Here is a 13,328-nt window from a genome sequence, read left to right as displayed (position 1 = left end):
TGATGTTGCCTTTAATTAATTGATTACTTTCTATCTTCATGGGTTGCTCATTAGTGCCCGTTTAGCAGATGTAGAACACAAATAGCCTTCTTGTTACTGTAATGTCAGTTTTCGTCCCCGTGGAGAAGGGGTGTACCATAATTAAGGTCTTCAGCTTGCTCAGTTTTATTTCTCAACTAGCTTGGGGACCCGGCGCTGCCTGGGTCATTAGAGAACGTGAGTAATGGCTGTTCTCTATGCCAAGTTTAGTCTTTATTGGTCATTGGCGAGAGTCTCAGTGGTCTCAGGAAGTGAGTGAAGTGACTGCAAGTCCCATCATCCATTGTCAAATTCTTCCAAACCGCACCAGGATGTAGAGTGGGTCATACGGGCTCTCTGTGTTAATTGTGGTCCTGATCCATCATTGTTGGCAGTTGTAATGGTCTTAGGAAGGGAGTGCAGGTATTGAAAGTCCCATCATCTATGGTGCATCCTCCTCCAAACTGCACCAGGATGTAGAGTGCGTCATGGAGACTCTGTGTGCCAAGTTTGTTTTTTTATCGGTAATTGGATGTGGGTTGCAGTGATCTCAGGAATTGAGCAAAGGTACTGCAAGTCCCATAATCCATGGTCCATCCCCAGCCAAACCACACCAGGGCGTAAAGTGGGTCATGAGAGGTCTATGTGCCAAGTTTGGTCTAGATCAGTCATTGGATGAGGTCAACAGCGGTCTCAGAAAGTGAATAATGGGACTGGAAGTCCCATCATCCATGGTCCATCCTCCTCCAAACTGCAGTAGGCTGTAGAGTGGGTCATGGGGGCTCTGTGTGCCAAATTTGGTCTTTATTGGTAATTTTCTGACACAGCATCTGACCTTTTCCTTTCATCTCTTTGTCCTCTTGGAATCTTGGAATTGAGGCTGGCCAGAGACCATATGCAAATTTCCCTCTGTCATGTCTCCATTTCTCTCATTAACCATCTTCGCCACCAGGGGGTCCTGTTGAGGTTGGCCAATCAGAGACCATATGCAAATAGCACCACAGTGGCAGCCAATCAGAAAGCTGCCACAAACACGTCCGCCCTACATCCTACCTACCTCTGTCCTACGTCGCATACAAACTTTGACTTTTATTATATGTATAGATATAGAGAGGAAATAGAAGGAATGAGTAACTACCATCAATCCACACATGAGAACAGAAACCCGCATTGAGTCATTAAGAGAAGAACCTCAAGGAGAATTATTAATCCACCTTCCTTGCTCACCAGTAAACAATATAACAGGTTGAACCTACCAGAGGAAAAACTTGTCATTAACCATTATATAGGAACCTCCGGTGGCGCAACAGGTTAAACCAGCAGGTCGGCGGTTCAAATCTGGGGAGCAGGTTGAGCTCCCATCTGTGAGATCCAGCTTCTCATGCGGAGACATGAGAGACATTGGAAAGTCGGATCTGGCCACGGTGGTCCACGCTCTTGTTACATCCCGATTAGATTACTGCAACGCACTCTACATGGGGTTGCCTTTGAAGACTGCCCGGAAACTTCAACTAGTCCAGCGGGAGGCAGCCAGATTGCTCACCGGAGCGTCATACAGGGAGCACCCCCCTGTTGTGTCAGCTCCATTGGCTGCCGATCCAGTTCTGAGCACAATTCAAAGTGCTAGTTTTGACCTACAAAACCCTACACGGCTCTGGCCCAGTGTATCTGTCCGAACAGATCTCCCTCTACATCCCACCCCGGAGTTTAAGATCGGCTGGGGGGGGACCTGCTCTCGACCCCGCCAGTATCACAAGCGAGGCTGGCGGGGACGAGGAGCAGGGCCTTCTCGGTGGCAGCCCCCTGCCTGTGGAACTCGCTTCCCGGGGAAATCAGAACAGCGACCTCACTCATCTCTTTCAGGAAAAAACTGAAAACATGGATGTGGGACCAAGCGTTTGGTCATTCGGGCAGGTAAAGAAAGGACTTGATATCATTTAGGAAATGTCTAATGCAATGGAATCTGGAACCCGGAAATACGAATACTTAGCACGCGAATAGTTTCTATAGGATGTGTTTACTGATTACTTTGTTTGTTTTAATTGTGATAATTGTTTTAATTGTTTTAACTATGACTGTCTGTTATGTGTAATTGTAACTGTATAGGCATCAAACGGTGCCTTGTTGTGTACGCCGCCCTGAGTCCCCCTTCGGGGGTTGAGAAGGGCAGGGTAAAAGTACCGGAAATAAAATAAATAAATAAAAAGAAGCCTCCCACAGGATGATAAAACATCCGGGTGCCACCTGGGCAACATCCTTGCAGACAGCCACTTCTCTCACACCAGAAGCAACTGGCAGTTTCTCAAGTCACTCCTGACATGAAAAAAAATTCTTAATTTTTTTCTAATATTTACATGCTGCCTAGAGACAGTGTTGTCTGAACAGCCTACTTTAAACAAAACCATACATTTAAGTGAAACATTAAATAAAACAACAAAACAAAGTAGAATTCACAGTATATTGAGAAATAAATAAATGCACTATATATGGGGCTCTCTTTGGGGAACATTTTGGAACTGTGCCTGGTTGAAAAACCGGAACAAGAATACCAGTGAAAACTGACTTATAGGATCCAATGACAGCTGTCTTTCAAAGTCCTATACTGCTGGCTATTTCCAGGCACAATTCAAACATTTGGGGATGAGTCTTAAATGGCTTAGTTCTTTTAAGTGGCTTAGTTCTTTTTGTTGTTCATTTATTCAGTCGTTTCCGACTCTTTGTGACCTCAAGCTGGAATGTGTCCAGAGGAGGGCGACTAAAATGATCAAGGGTCTGGAGAACAAGCCCTATGAGGAGCGGCTTAAAGAGCTGGGCATGTTTAGCCTGAAGAAGAGAAGGCGGAGAGGAGATATGATAGCCATGTATAATTATGTGAGAGGAAGCCACAGGGAGGAGGGAGCAAGCTTGTTTTCTGCTTCCTTGGAGACTAGGACGCAGAACAATGGCTTCAAACTACAAGAGAGGAGATTCCATCTGAACATGAGGAAGAACTTCCTGACTGTGAGAGCCGTTCAGCAGTGGAACTCTCTGCCCCAGAGTGTGGTGGAGGCTCCTTCTGTCGAAGCTTTTAAACAGAGGCTGGATGGCCATCTGTCAGGAGTGATTTGAATGCAACATTCCTGCTTCTTGGCAGGGAGTTGGACTGGATGGCCCATGAGGTATCTTCCAACTCTTTGATTCTATGATTCTATGATTCATGGACTAGCCCACGCCAGAGCTCCCTGTTGGCCATCACCACCCCCAGCTCCTTCAAGGTCAATCCAGTCACTTCAAGGATACCATCCATCCATCTTGCCCTTAGTCGGCCCCTCTTCCTTTTTCCTTCCATTTTCCCCAGCATAATTGTCTTCTCTAACCTTTCCTTTCTTCTCATGATGTGGCCAAAGTACTTCATGTTTGTCTCTAATATCCTTCCCTTCATTCAGCAGTTGGGCATCATTTCCTGAAGTATGGACTGGTTGGATCTTCTCACAGTCCAAGGCACTCTCAGAACTTTCCTCCAGCACCACAGTTCAAAAGCATCTATCTTCCTTCGCTCAGCCTTCCCTAAGGTCCAGCTCTCACATCCGTTGGTGACTATGGGGAATACCATTGCTTTAACTATGCAGATCTTTGTTGCCAGTGTGATGTCTCTACTCTTCACTATTTTATCGAGATTGGTCATTGCTCTCCTCCCAAGAACTAAGCGTCTCCTGATTTCCTGGCTGCAGTCTGCGTCTGCAGTAATCTTTGCACCTAGAAATACAAAGTCTGTCACTGCCTCCATGTTTTCTCCCTCTATTTGCCAGTTGTCAATCATTCTTGTTGCCATAATCTTGGTTTTTTTGATGTTTAGCTGCAACCCAGCTTTTGCGCTTTCTTCTTTAACCTTGATTAGAAGGCTCCTCAGCTCCTCCTCGCTTTCGGCCATCGAAGTGGTGTCATCTGCATATCTAAGGTTGTTAATGTTTCTTCCAGCAATTTTAACCCCAGACTTGCATTTGTCAATCCCCACACATCACATGATGTGTTCTGCATACAAGTTGAATAGGTTGGGTGAGAGTATACAACCCTGCCGTACGCCTTTCCCAATCTTGAACCAGTCTGTTGTTCCATAGTCAGTTCTTACTCTTGCAACTTGGTCCTTATACAGATTCCTCAGGAGAGAGACATGGCTTAGTTCTAACATATCTTATTTACTATCTCCTTTCCAAGGCCCTTAGGTCCGAAAGGGATGACTTCTTCTATAATACAACTTGAGTTGATATTTTTTAAAAAGGAAGAAGTGTATTCCCAGCAGCCACAATTAAATGATATTCATTATATGACTTTTCTTTAATTGGGCTTCTATTTACTGGCAACAACTTCCACTGAAATCATTATATTGTGATTTTTTTACAATTTTATTGTGTTTTAAGGATAGATTTGGATCATTACTTGCTGCTCTAAGTCATGCCTAAGGCTCTAAAAGATAATTGTTTTCAAACTTTAAACAGGGCTTGTAGCTCTCATGTTTGAAACACACTTTGTTACTATATTTTCTGCAGCAACCCCCACTCCATGCTATGCACTGTGTATGTGTGTGTGTTGGTAAAAGAGTGTTGTTAGAAAGGCAGTATCATTAACCGGTTAAAATACGCTTTGTGTTGTAAAAACTCACAGTAAAGGTTGTTTCCAATATCAACAGAAATTTGGGCATTCCCGGTGTGAAAACAGCTGAACAGAATAATATTTTCATGACTAGCACTGAGATAATTGATCAGTTTTAAATTGCGAAAAGGAAGCTGATTATATGGTGTGGAAGTTTTATATATAGCTTATGTGGAAATTACATACTGCAGGTTGTTCACTGCTAACATAAATTATATGGTCTAACAATGGAAATAAGTAGCAGAGTTGTGGGTGGAGAGCTGCAGCCTGCCTTGGAAACTTGAATGCCGAATTCCCATTCTTTCTAATTAGCTTGTTAAGCAGCTTGGAAAAATTGCAATTTTTTTCATTAATGATAATAATAATAATAATAATAATAATAATAATAATAATAATGACGAATATATTACCCGCCTCTCCCAGTGGCTCAAAGCGGGATACATCATTAAAACAAGATATAAAACACTATTGAAAGATATACAATAAGATACACAGAATTAAAATACAAGTTAAAATCCACTAATAAAATACAGATTAAAATTCACAGCTTAACATTGACCAAGTAGGCCTCGTCTTAAATGTGTCTTAAAATCCGACAGCTCATCTAGCTGTCAAATCTCTTTTGACAGGCCATTCCACAGTTGTGGAGCAGACAATAAAAAGGTCCTCGAGGGTGACGGTCACAAGTTGTGTCCTGGCAAGTTGTAGTAGATGCCCTCCCCCCCTCCCCCCCCCCCCCCCCAGAGGACCTAATGTGGAGAGTATGTTGTATGGGAGAAGGCAATCCTGTAGGCAACCTAGGCCCAAATCATGTAGGGCTTTAAAGATTTAAACCAATACTTTGTACTTTGCCTGGAAACTAACTGGCAACCAGTGGAGTGACTTTAGTATAGGGGTGATATACTCACTCCTGGATGTTTTTGTGATCAATCTGGCTGCTACGTTTTGAACTATTTGGAGTTTCTGAACTTGGTACAGAGGTAGTCCAATGTAAAGGGCATTGCAGAAGTTCAACCTTAAGATTGCCAGCATGTGCACCACTATCTTTAGATCCTCGAATTCCAGGAAGGCGCAGAGTTGGCATATCAGCCGAGGGTGGTAGCATATGCCCCTTGTCAGTGGCATCAGTAGCACAACAAGGCAGGAACAGACCAATCACAGCCACCTTAGGCTATAAACTACTTTATTTTACAGCTATATACATTAGAAGCTACTTAACACTCATCACATCGTAAACTTGCTTCTTTACCGTCCGACCATAACATCGCGAACTCATTAACTGTTATCAGTACTAGTCCACACCTCTTGCATTCCAGAGTGACGTATGAAGCATGACGCACGATGCTGCGTCCATTTGTTCTATACATTTGATTTATGACCTCTCTAGGAATGCCGTTCCCTCCATGGTTCAGTTCACTCTTTCCACACAGGAATACATTACACTCAGCACATAGCTACTGCATTTTAAACATACATACATACTTTGAAATCTACATTATAAATTGCAAACAACTTCAACACTCCTGACCATTGCATCAACTTGGGATGACATTTGGAGAGATGGATACAGGAACTCTTCCAAGAGGAGTGTAACCTGATCCAGACCTAATTGGCACATCCCTAGATTAAGATCCTTAATGGCAAGCATCTTTGTTTTGACTGGATTCGGTTTCAATTTGTTTTTCTTCATCCAGCCCATTAGGTCCTCCAGGCATTCATTCAGAGGAGACACACTATCCTTAGCTAAATCTGTTTTGGAAGGCATGGAAAAATATATTTAAGTGTCATCAGCGTACTGATAACACCCCACCCCATGCCTCCAGATGATTTCTCCCAGGAGTTTCATGTAAATAGTAGAAAGCTTTGGGGACAGAATTAAGGAGGGCTGCAGAAACGCACACAGGAGGTGAGGAGAATGCCATGTTGGAGTTGTTTTAATTGTGTAATGTAGATTTCAAAGTATGTATGCATGTATGTTTAAAGTGCAATGCTATGTGCCGAGAGTATTCCTGTGTGGAAAGAGTTAACTGTACCATGAATGGAATGGCATTCCTAGAGAGGTTATAAATCTAAGTTTATAGAGCAATGGACGCAGCGTCGTGCCACATACGTCATACATCACTCTGGAATGCAGGAGGTGTGGACTAGTACTGATAAAAGCGTGTTCGCGAAGTAGCTACCAAATGGAGAGGAAGCAGTTTTACGATGTACTACTGTTTATAGCTGTAAATAAAGTAGATTATAGCCTAAAAGGGGACTGTGATTATCATGTTCCTTGCCTTGCTGTGCGGCAGATGCCACTGACATGCCATACCTCACACTAGACATATAAACCCACATAGCATACAGAGTGGTGTAATGGTCACAGTCCTGGATTACAACTCTGGAGATCAGGTTTCAAATCCCTGACTTTGGACAAGTCACATTCTCTCAGCCACAGAAGAAGGCAAGCACAAATCCTTTCTGGACAAATTTTGTCAAGAAAACCCACATCTAGATTTGCTTTCAAGTCAGAAGCAACTTGAAGCCATACAACTACAAACCTTTCCATGGTAGCAGAAAGGGGAGGCAGCCTCCCCCAGTTTGAATTCAGTGAATTTAGAAGTGGAAGAAATGAACTTCTTCCCTTTTCCAGAAGCTGCCCACCCCTGCAGTAAAAAAACATAATTCGAGATGCTATTACACTACTTTCCCACTTGATAATATTAATAACGTGGGATGTCACACAGAAAGCAAATCAAATATATTTTCTAAATTGATGAAATTTAAGAAGTTTAAGGCGATATCAAGTTGAGACTTGTACCTGAAAAATCCCCAAGACCTACAATGTGCTGCATCTCTTAAAAGCTCTGGATCCTACTCCTCTCCACCTTCAGACCTTTATAGATCAATTAACTAAAATGCGTTGTCATTTAAAACTATTAGTAAATTGCAAAGGAGGGACCAAAAAGGGTATCCCACACAGAAGAAAGGCACTTCTACTCACATTTGTGGGAAAGGAGGACATCAAAAGAGTCTCCCCATCTTGTAGCTTCTTCTGTTGATAATCTTCTATGAGAAAGAAACAGACAATCAAGGACTGCGATCATGGGGTGAAAGTGGGGTTGTTTTTAAAAATGGGGGGGGGGGAGGTAAGGACTTTTACATAAAAACCAAATCTCGGAAAAGCTCCATTGCCTATTTTAGTAGTGGTATTTACCTAGTTGTTTATCCAATATTTCACATCATTCAAAGGTCTAAATTTGCCATTCCTTCAACCGCATATAACTCACAAATGATTTCTGTATGATATCACATAAGTCTTTTATTTCTCCTTTTGCTACTCTGTTTATAAATTAACTTTTGAGATAGGATTATAGCTCACATCTTATTTAACCAATTCTTTATTGATAAATTTTCCTATGTTCTACAAGATTTGACTATTTTGAGCTTTGATGCATACAATTCATACTGACTTAACTACTCCCACTATTACATCCAAAAGTACCTTGAGAGGCCCCCTGTGGACATTGTATAAATATTTGAAAGGAAGCCACAGGGAGGAGCGAGCGAGCTTGTTTACTGCTTCCATGGAGATTTGGACAATGGCTTCAAACTACAAGAGAGGAGATTCCATCTGAACATGAGGAAGAACTTCCTGACTGTGAGAGCCGTTCAGCAGTGGAACTCTCTGCCCCGGAGTGTGGTGGAGGCTCCTTCTTTGGAAGCTTTTAAACAGAGGCTGGATGGCCATCTGTCAGGGGTGATTTGAATGCAATATTCCTGCTTCTTGGCAGGGGGTTGGACTGGACGGCCCATGAGGTCTCTTCCAACTCTTTGATTCTATGATTCTGTGTACTGAATATTATATACTTTATGCACCTTGAGTATTATTTTTCTTTACATAGATTATTTTGTGTATTTTTAATCTTATTTTTATTGAGAATAAACATTTCTCAATTCTCAATTCACTCTCAACAAGAGATTCCCCCCAGGCACTTCCAGGCCATTGAATGCAAATCAAGGTGATCAGCTGAAACATTACCCTGGTCATTCCACAGATATATAAGCCCATTTTTCCTACTTCCAACAGACCTCACTACCTCTGAGGATGCTTGCCATAGATGCAGGCGAAACGTCAGGAGAAAAATTGCCTCCAGAACATGGCCATATAGCCCGGAAAAACCTACAACAACCCAGTGATCCCAGCCATGAAAGCCTTCGACAATAAATAGAATATACATTGCTCACAAAAGAATGGAGCATGATAGGAAAGCTTATTGGTAATAATGCGATAAAAAAGGAGGAAAAAAACAAAGGGAAGAGAAAAACTGTTTACATCAAAAGTGTGGGAACAATGTGTTAAGGAAAGTTGGAAAAATGGAAAGCAAACCTAAAGAAAATGAGGACAACAAAGAAAACAGAGAGGGTGGGGGAAACCACACCAAAAACCAAACAAAAGGTGGGGGGATATTCCACTTTCAGGCCCCAAGGGTTGTAGACTCTTTTCATTTCAGAAGACTGTATGTATTTTTTTCTTCTTCTTTGCCTTTTGACGTCAGTTGTTAGAAGTTCTTTCAGTCGTACTTTTCTTTTATGGCTTATGAATGTAGATGTTTTACAGGTGGTACTTAACACCTGCACAACTCTCTAAGTTCCATAAAGGAAGATCTGATGGGAAATGTTGGAATTGTGGCAAACATACAGATAGTTTTATCCACATGTGGTGAAAATGTAAGGAAGTTAAGACCTTTTGGTACCAGATCTACAAAAAAAATTCAATCAATATTACAAATAAAGTTTGATCTTAAACCAGAGTACTTCCTATTAGGTATCACAAATTTTGAAATGGATATGAATTCAAATAAGATATTTTTTTACTTAATAGCAGCTGCTAGAATGAAGTTAGTCCAGCATTGTTGTAGGTTTTTTCAGGCTATATGGCCATGGTCTAGAGGCATTCTCTCCTGACGTTTCACCTGCATCTATGGCAAGCATCCTCAGAGGTAGTGAAGTCTGTTAGGACTAGGCAAAAGCCATTGAAATGAACAAGCATATGGACAATTTCAACAGAAAGGAGGAAACCATGAAAATGAACAAAATCTGGCTACCAGTATTAAAAAACTCTAAAATTGCAACACCACAACAACAGAGAGGAAGCAGGCAGGGACATCTAATTACCTCTCAACAAAAGTTTGCCCCAGGCACAGTCAGGCCATTGTATGCTAATCAAGGTGGTCAGTTGAAACATTCACACCTAGCTCCAGCAGACAAGAGTCCTTTGTCCCACCCTGGACATTCCACAGATCTATAAACCCTTTTGCCTAGTTCCAACAGACCTCACTACCTCTGAGGATGCTTGTCATAGATGCAGCCGAAACGTCAGGAGGAAATGCCTCTAGACCATGGCCATATAGCCCGAAAAAACCTACAACAACCCAGTGATTCCGGCCATGAAAGCCTTTGACAAGGAATTAGCCCAGTTATGGAAATCTCAGGAAATTCCCACATTAGAACAATGGACTCTGAAAATCTTAGATATCATGAATATGGACTTACTTTCTCAAAAAATGTCACAAAGCAAGGGGAAAACAAAAACAACAAACTGGGAAAAATTTATTGAGTTCTTATTTTGTGTATTTTGACACCCAACAAGTATTCTGGGATAGTGTGTAGTATGAAGTTTTACTTTGGCATTTTGATGATGATATTTATAATTACTTTTAACTTAAGCAAGTTCTAATGTGTGTTAGTTCACTATTACAGGAGTTTTAGGATAGTGATTAGTGTCTATTTGTATACTTTTTGATTTTGTCTTTACTGTTGATATGGTCAGTGGAGTAGAATCATAGAATCATAGAATCATAGAATCAAGAGTTGGAAGAGACCTCATGGGCCATCCAGTGCAACCCCCTGCCAAGAAGCAGTAATGTTGCATTCAAATCACCCCTGACAGATGGCCACCCAGCCTCTGTTTAAAAGCTTCCAAAGAAGGAGCCTCCACCACACTCCGGGGAAGAGAGTTCCACTGCTGAACGGCTCTCACAGTCAGGAAGTTATTCCTCGTGTTCAGATGGAATCTCCTCTCTTGTAGTTTGAAGCCATTGTTCCGCATCCTAGTTTCCAAGGAAGGAGTAAACAAGCTTGCTCCCTCCTCCCTGTGGCTTCCTCTCACATATTTATACATGGCTATCATATTTCCTCTCAGCCTTCTCTTCTTCAGGCTAAACATGCCCAGCTCCTTAAGCCGCCCCTCATAGGGCTTGTTCTCCAGACCCTTGATCAGTAATCAATAAACTTGCTTGCTATAAAGATTAGGACTTACTTGAACCCTTGGTTTCCAAAACTATACAAACTATTTTCTTCACTCCCTTCAAGAGCAAAAAGCAAGGGCGAATAAGTCCACGTTTCAGGCAAGGAAAAGAGGGAAATGAAAAGTAAGAGGATGACTACTCACTTCAAAGCCCGGTTAGGTTTGTCTGGCAAGATGGCTGTGAAATCGCTGCATGAGTCCGATTTGTGAGACAGGCAGCCAAGGCGAGTCCTCATCCCTCTGTTTCTGCAGTCAGTCATACAAGGTAGGAGAGCAAATGGGAGAGAAGGAGAAGAAAGGAGAATTAGCCCCACAACCTAAGTCAACGTAAGACCCTTTTGACAAACATTGACCAGTGCCAAATGCCTTCAGGAAGACTACAAGCTGGATAAGTAAGCCACTCCCCTACTTTTCCCACCCCAGAAACTGGTATTTTTGTTGTGCCGTTTCTGCATTGTGAGAATAATGTGCCACCCTATTTGGAGGGTTGTGCAAATTTGTCAAGCAGGTAGAATTGTTTACAATTAAAATGTGAATTATGAATAAAATGCCAGTGTTAATATATTCTGGTTATTCAATTCCATTTTTGTCTATAATGTTTGTGCTCGAGAACTGAGTTACAAAAATATCTTAATTTTTAAGTACGTTTACAATTTTTTATTGGACCACATTTATAGGTGTTGTGGGTTGCAAGCGGCCTATGGGCGGTAGGTTAGACAAGCCTGATTTACAGGGTCCCTTCCAATTGTATTGTTAGAGACCCTAAATTGGGTCTTATTAGGTCCACATCACGGGAACACGTAAGGAAGGAGACAGTCCCAAAAAAGATTAAAAAACAAGGTTTATTTTAGTTTCTTCATGAAGAAGACGGACAGCCTGGCAGCATACGCAGATGCTACCCTTCAAGTGACTGCCGTGCCCCTCCTCTTTTTCTGCTGACTTTTATACTCAAGTAATAGGTCATGGAAAGTATTCTCTTTCCAGCCTCTCTCCCTTTACCTCTTGATGGAAAGTACCTTCTTGTACCTGCAGACTCTGCGCTTAACCACAACCTTTGAACTTAACCACAACACAACTTCCGACCTCTACATGTCACATCTTGTTTCTTAAAAACATTTTCTTCCCTTTTGCTCCTTTTCTGCAGAGAAAGGGTATGTTTCTCTTTTCATGTTAATTTCATTCAAAGCCCCCTGCTTAGCATTTGCAAATTTCACTCAAAGACCCTTTCATTATGGTCCCTCGACCTTTCTCTTCTAGCCGGGACTGTGGCGCAGCTACATTAAGATTACTACTGACCGAAAGGTCATGAGTTCGAAGCCAGCCCGGGTCGGAGTGGGTTTCCAACCAATTGTGTTGCCTGTTGTTGACCTTTGCAACCCAAAAGACAGTTGCATCTGTCAAGTAGGAAAATTAGGTACCACCTTAAAGTGTGGGGAGGCTAAATTAACTAATTTATGAGGCCATAAAAAAGACTCCAGCAAAGCACTCCAGCAAAAAAGCATGCAGGGAATGCGGAAGTACTTCATCAGTGTCGCAGATGGACGATGAAAGCAACAGCTCCCCTGGCGGCCAGAAGAAGTTAAAATAGCCTCTGTGTATGTCTGTATATGTTGTGTGTTAAAATTGGCATTGAATGTTTGCCATATATGTGTACACTGTAATCCACCCTGAGTCCCTTGCGGGGTGAGAAGGGCGGAAGATAAATGCTGTAAATAAATAAATAAGTGAGGGAGAGGGCCTTCCCTGTGGCAGCCCCCCGGCTCTGGAACTCACTCCCCAGAGAGGTTAGGCAAGCCCCCACCCTGGCAGTCTTCAGGAAGAGCTTGAAAACTTGGCTGTCCCAGTGTGCCTTCACTGAATGAATGTATAATAATCCCTAGACTTGACCAATTCTTGCACAATGCCCTTGGAAGCACTTTTATTCCTCCCGTTAGTGCAATCAAGCCTACTTTATCCTTCAGTTCCCATATCCAGATATATTACATTGCTGTCTCACCCAGTCTTTTAATTTTTTCATTCCATTAGAATTGGCCCTGCCCATAGTGTTTGACTTCTGTGTTTTAAACGTCGTGATTTTATATTGTTGATATGTTGTTTACAATTGGTTTTGAATTGTTATTTTCATTTTTACTTTTTATTGCTGTGTTCTGTTATATTGATGTATTGTATTGCTGCGCTTGGCCTCCTGTAAGCCACCCCAGGTCCCCTTGGGGAGATGGTGGCGGGGTATAAATAAAGTATTATTATTATTATTATTATTATTATTATCATACTAGCCGTCCCCTGCTACTCATTGCTGTGGCCCACATGGGGGTTCTGTATGGGAGGTTTGGCCCAATTCTATCGCTGGTGGGGTTCAGAATGCTCTTTGATTGTAGGTGAACTATAA

The 13,328-nt window shown here is 42.0% G+C and overlaps 1 protein-coding gene across 11 annotated transcripts in view; it reads right to left on the bottom strand.

The window, feature by feature from the left end:
- The window catches only part of RGS8 (regulator of G protein signaling 8), a 93,760-nt gene that overhangs the window by 16,429 nt on the left and 64,003 nt on the right, over nucleotides 1–13,328 (bottom strand). For 10 of the 11 annotated variants that reach the window (XM_060774472.2, XM_060774475.2, XM_067467621.1 and 7 more), the window contains 2 exons: nucleotides 11,084–11,185; nucleotides 7,634–7,698 (listed from right to left, as the gene is read on the bottom strand). In XM_060774472.2, coding sequence (XP_060630455.2) covers nucleotides 7,634–7,698; nucleotides 11,084–11,185 — 167 coding nt within the window. The remainder of the gene's footprint in view (nucleotides 1–7,633; nucleotides 7,699–11,083; nucleotides 11,186–13,328) is intronic. The other variant, XM_060774473.2, reaches the window with a different exon arrangement.

The sequence above is a fragment of the Anolis sagrei genome, chromosome 4 (assembly GCF_037176765.1).
Source record: "Anolis sagrei isolate rAnoSag1 chromosome 4, rAnoSag1.mat, whole genome shotgun sequence".
Taxonomy (NCBI): domain Eukaryota; kingdom Metazoa; phylum Chordata; class Lepidosauria; order Squamata; family Dactyloidae; genus Anolis; species Anolis sagrei.
Note: the sequence above shows the minus strand (reverse complement) of the source record. Positions and strands in the feature narration are given on the sequence as shown.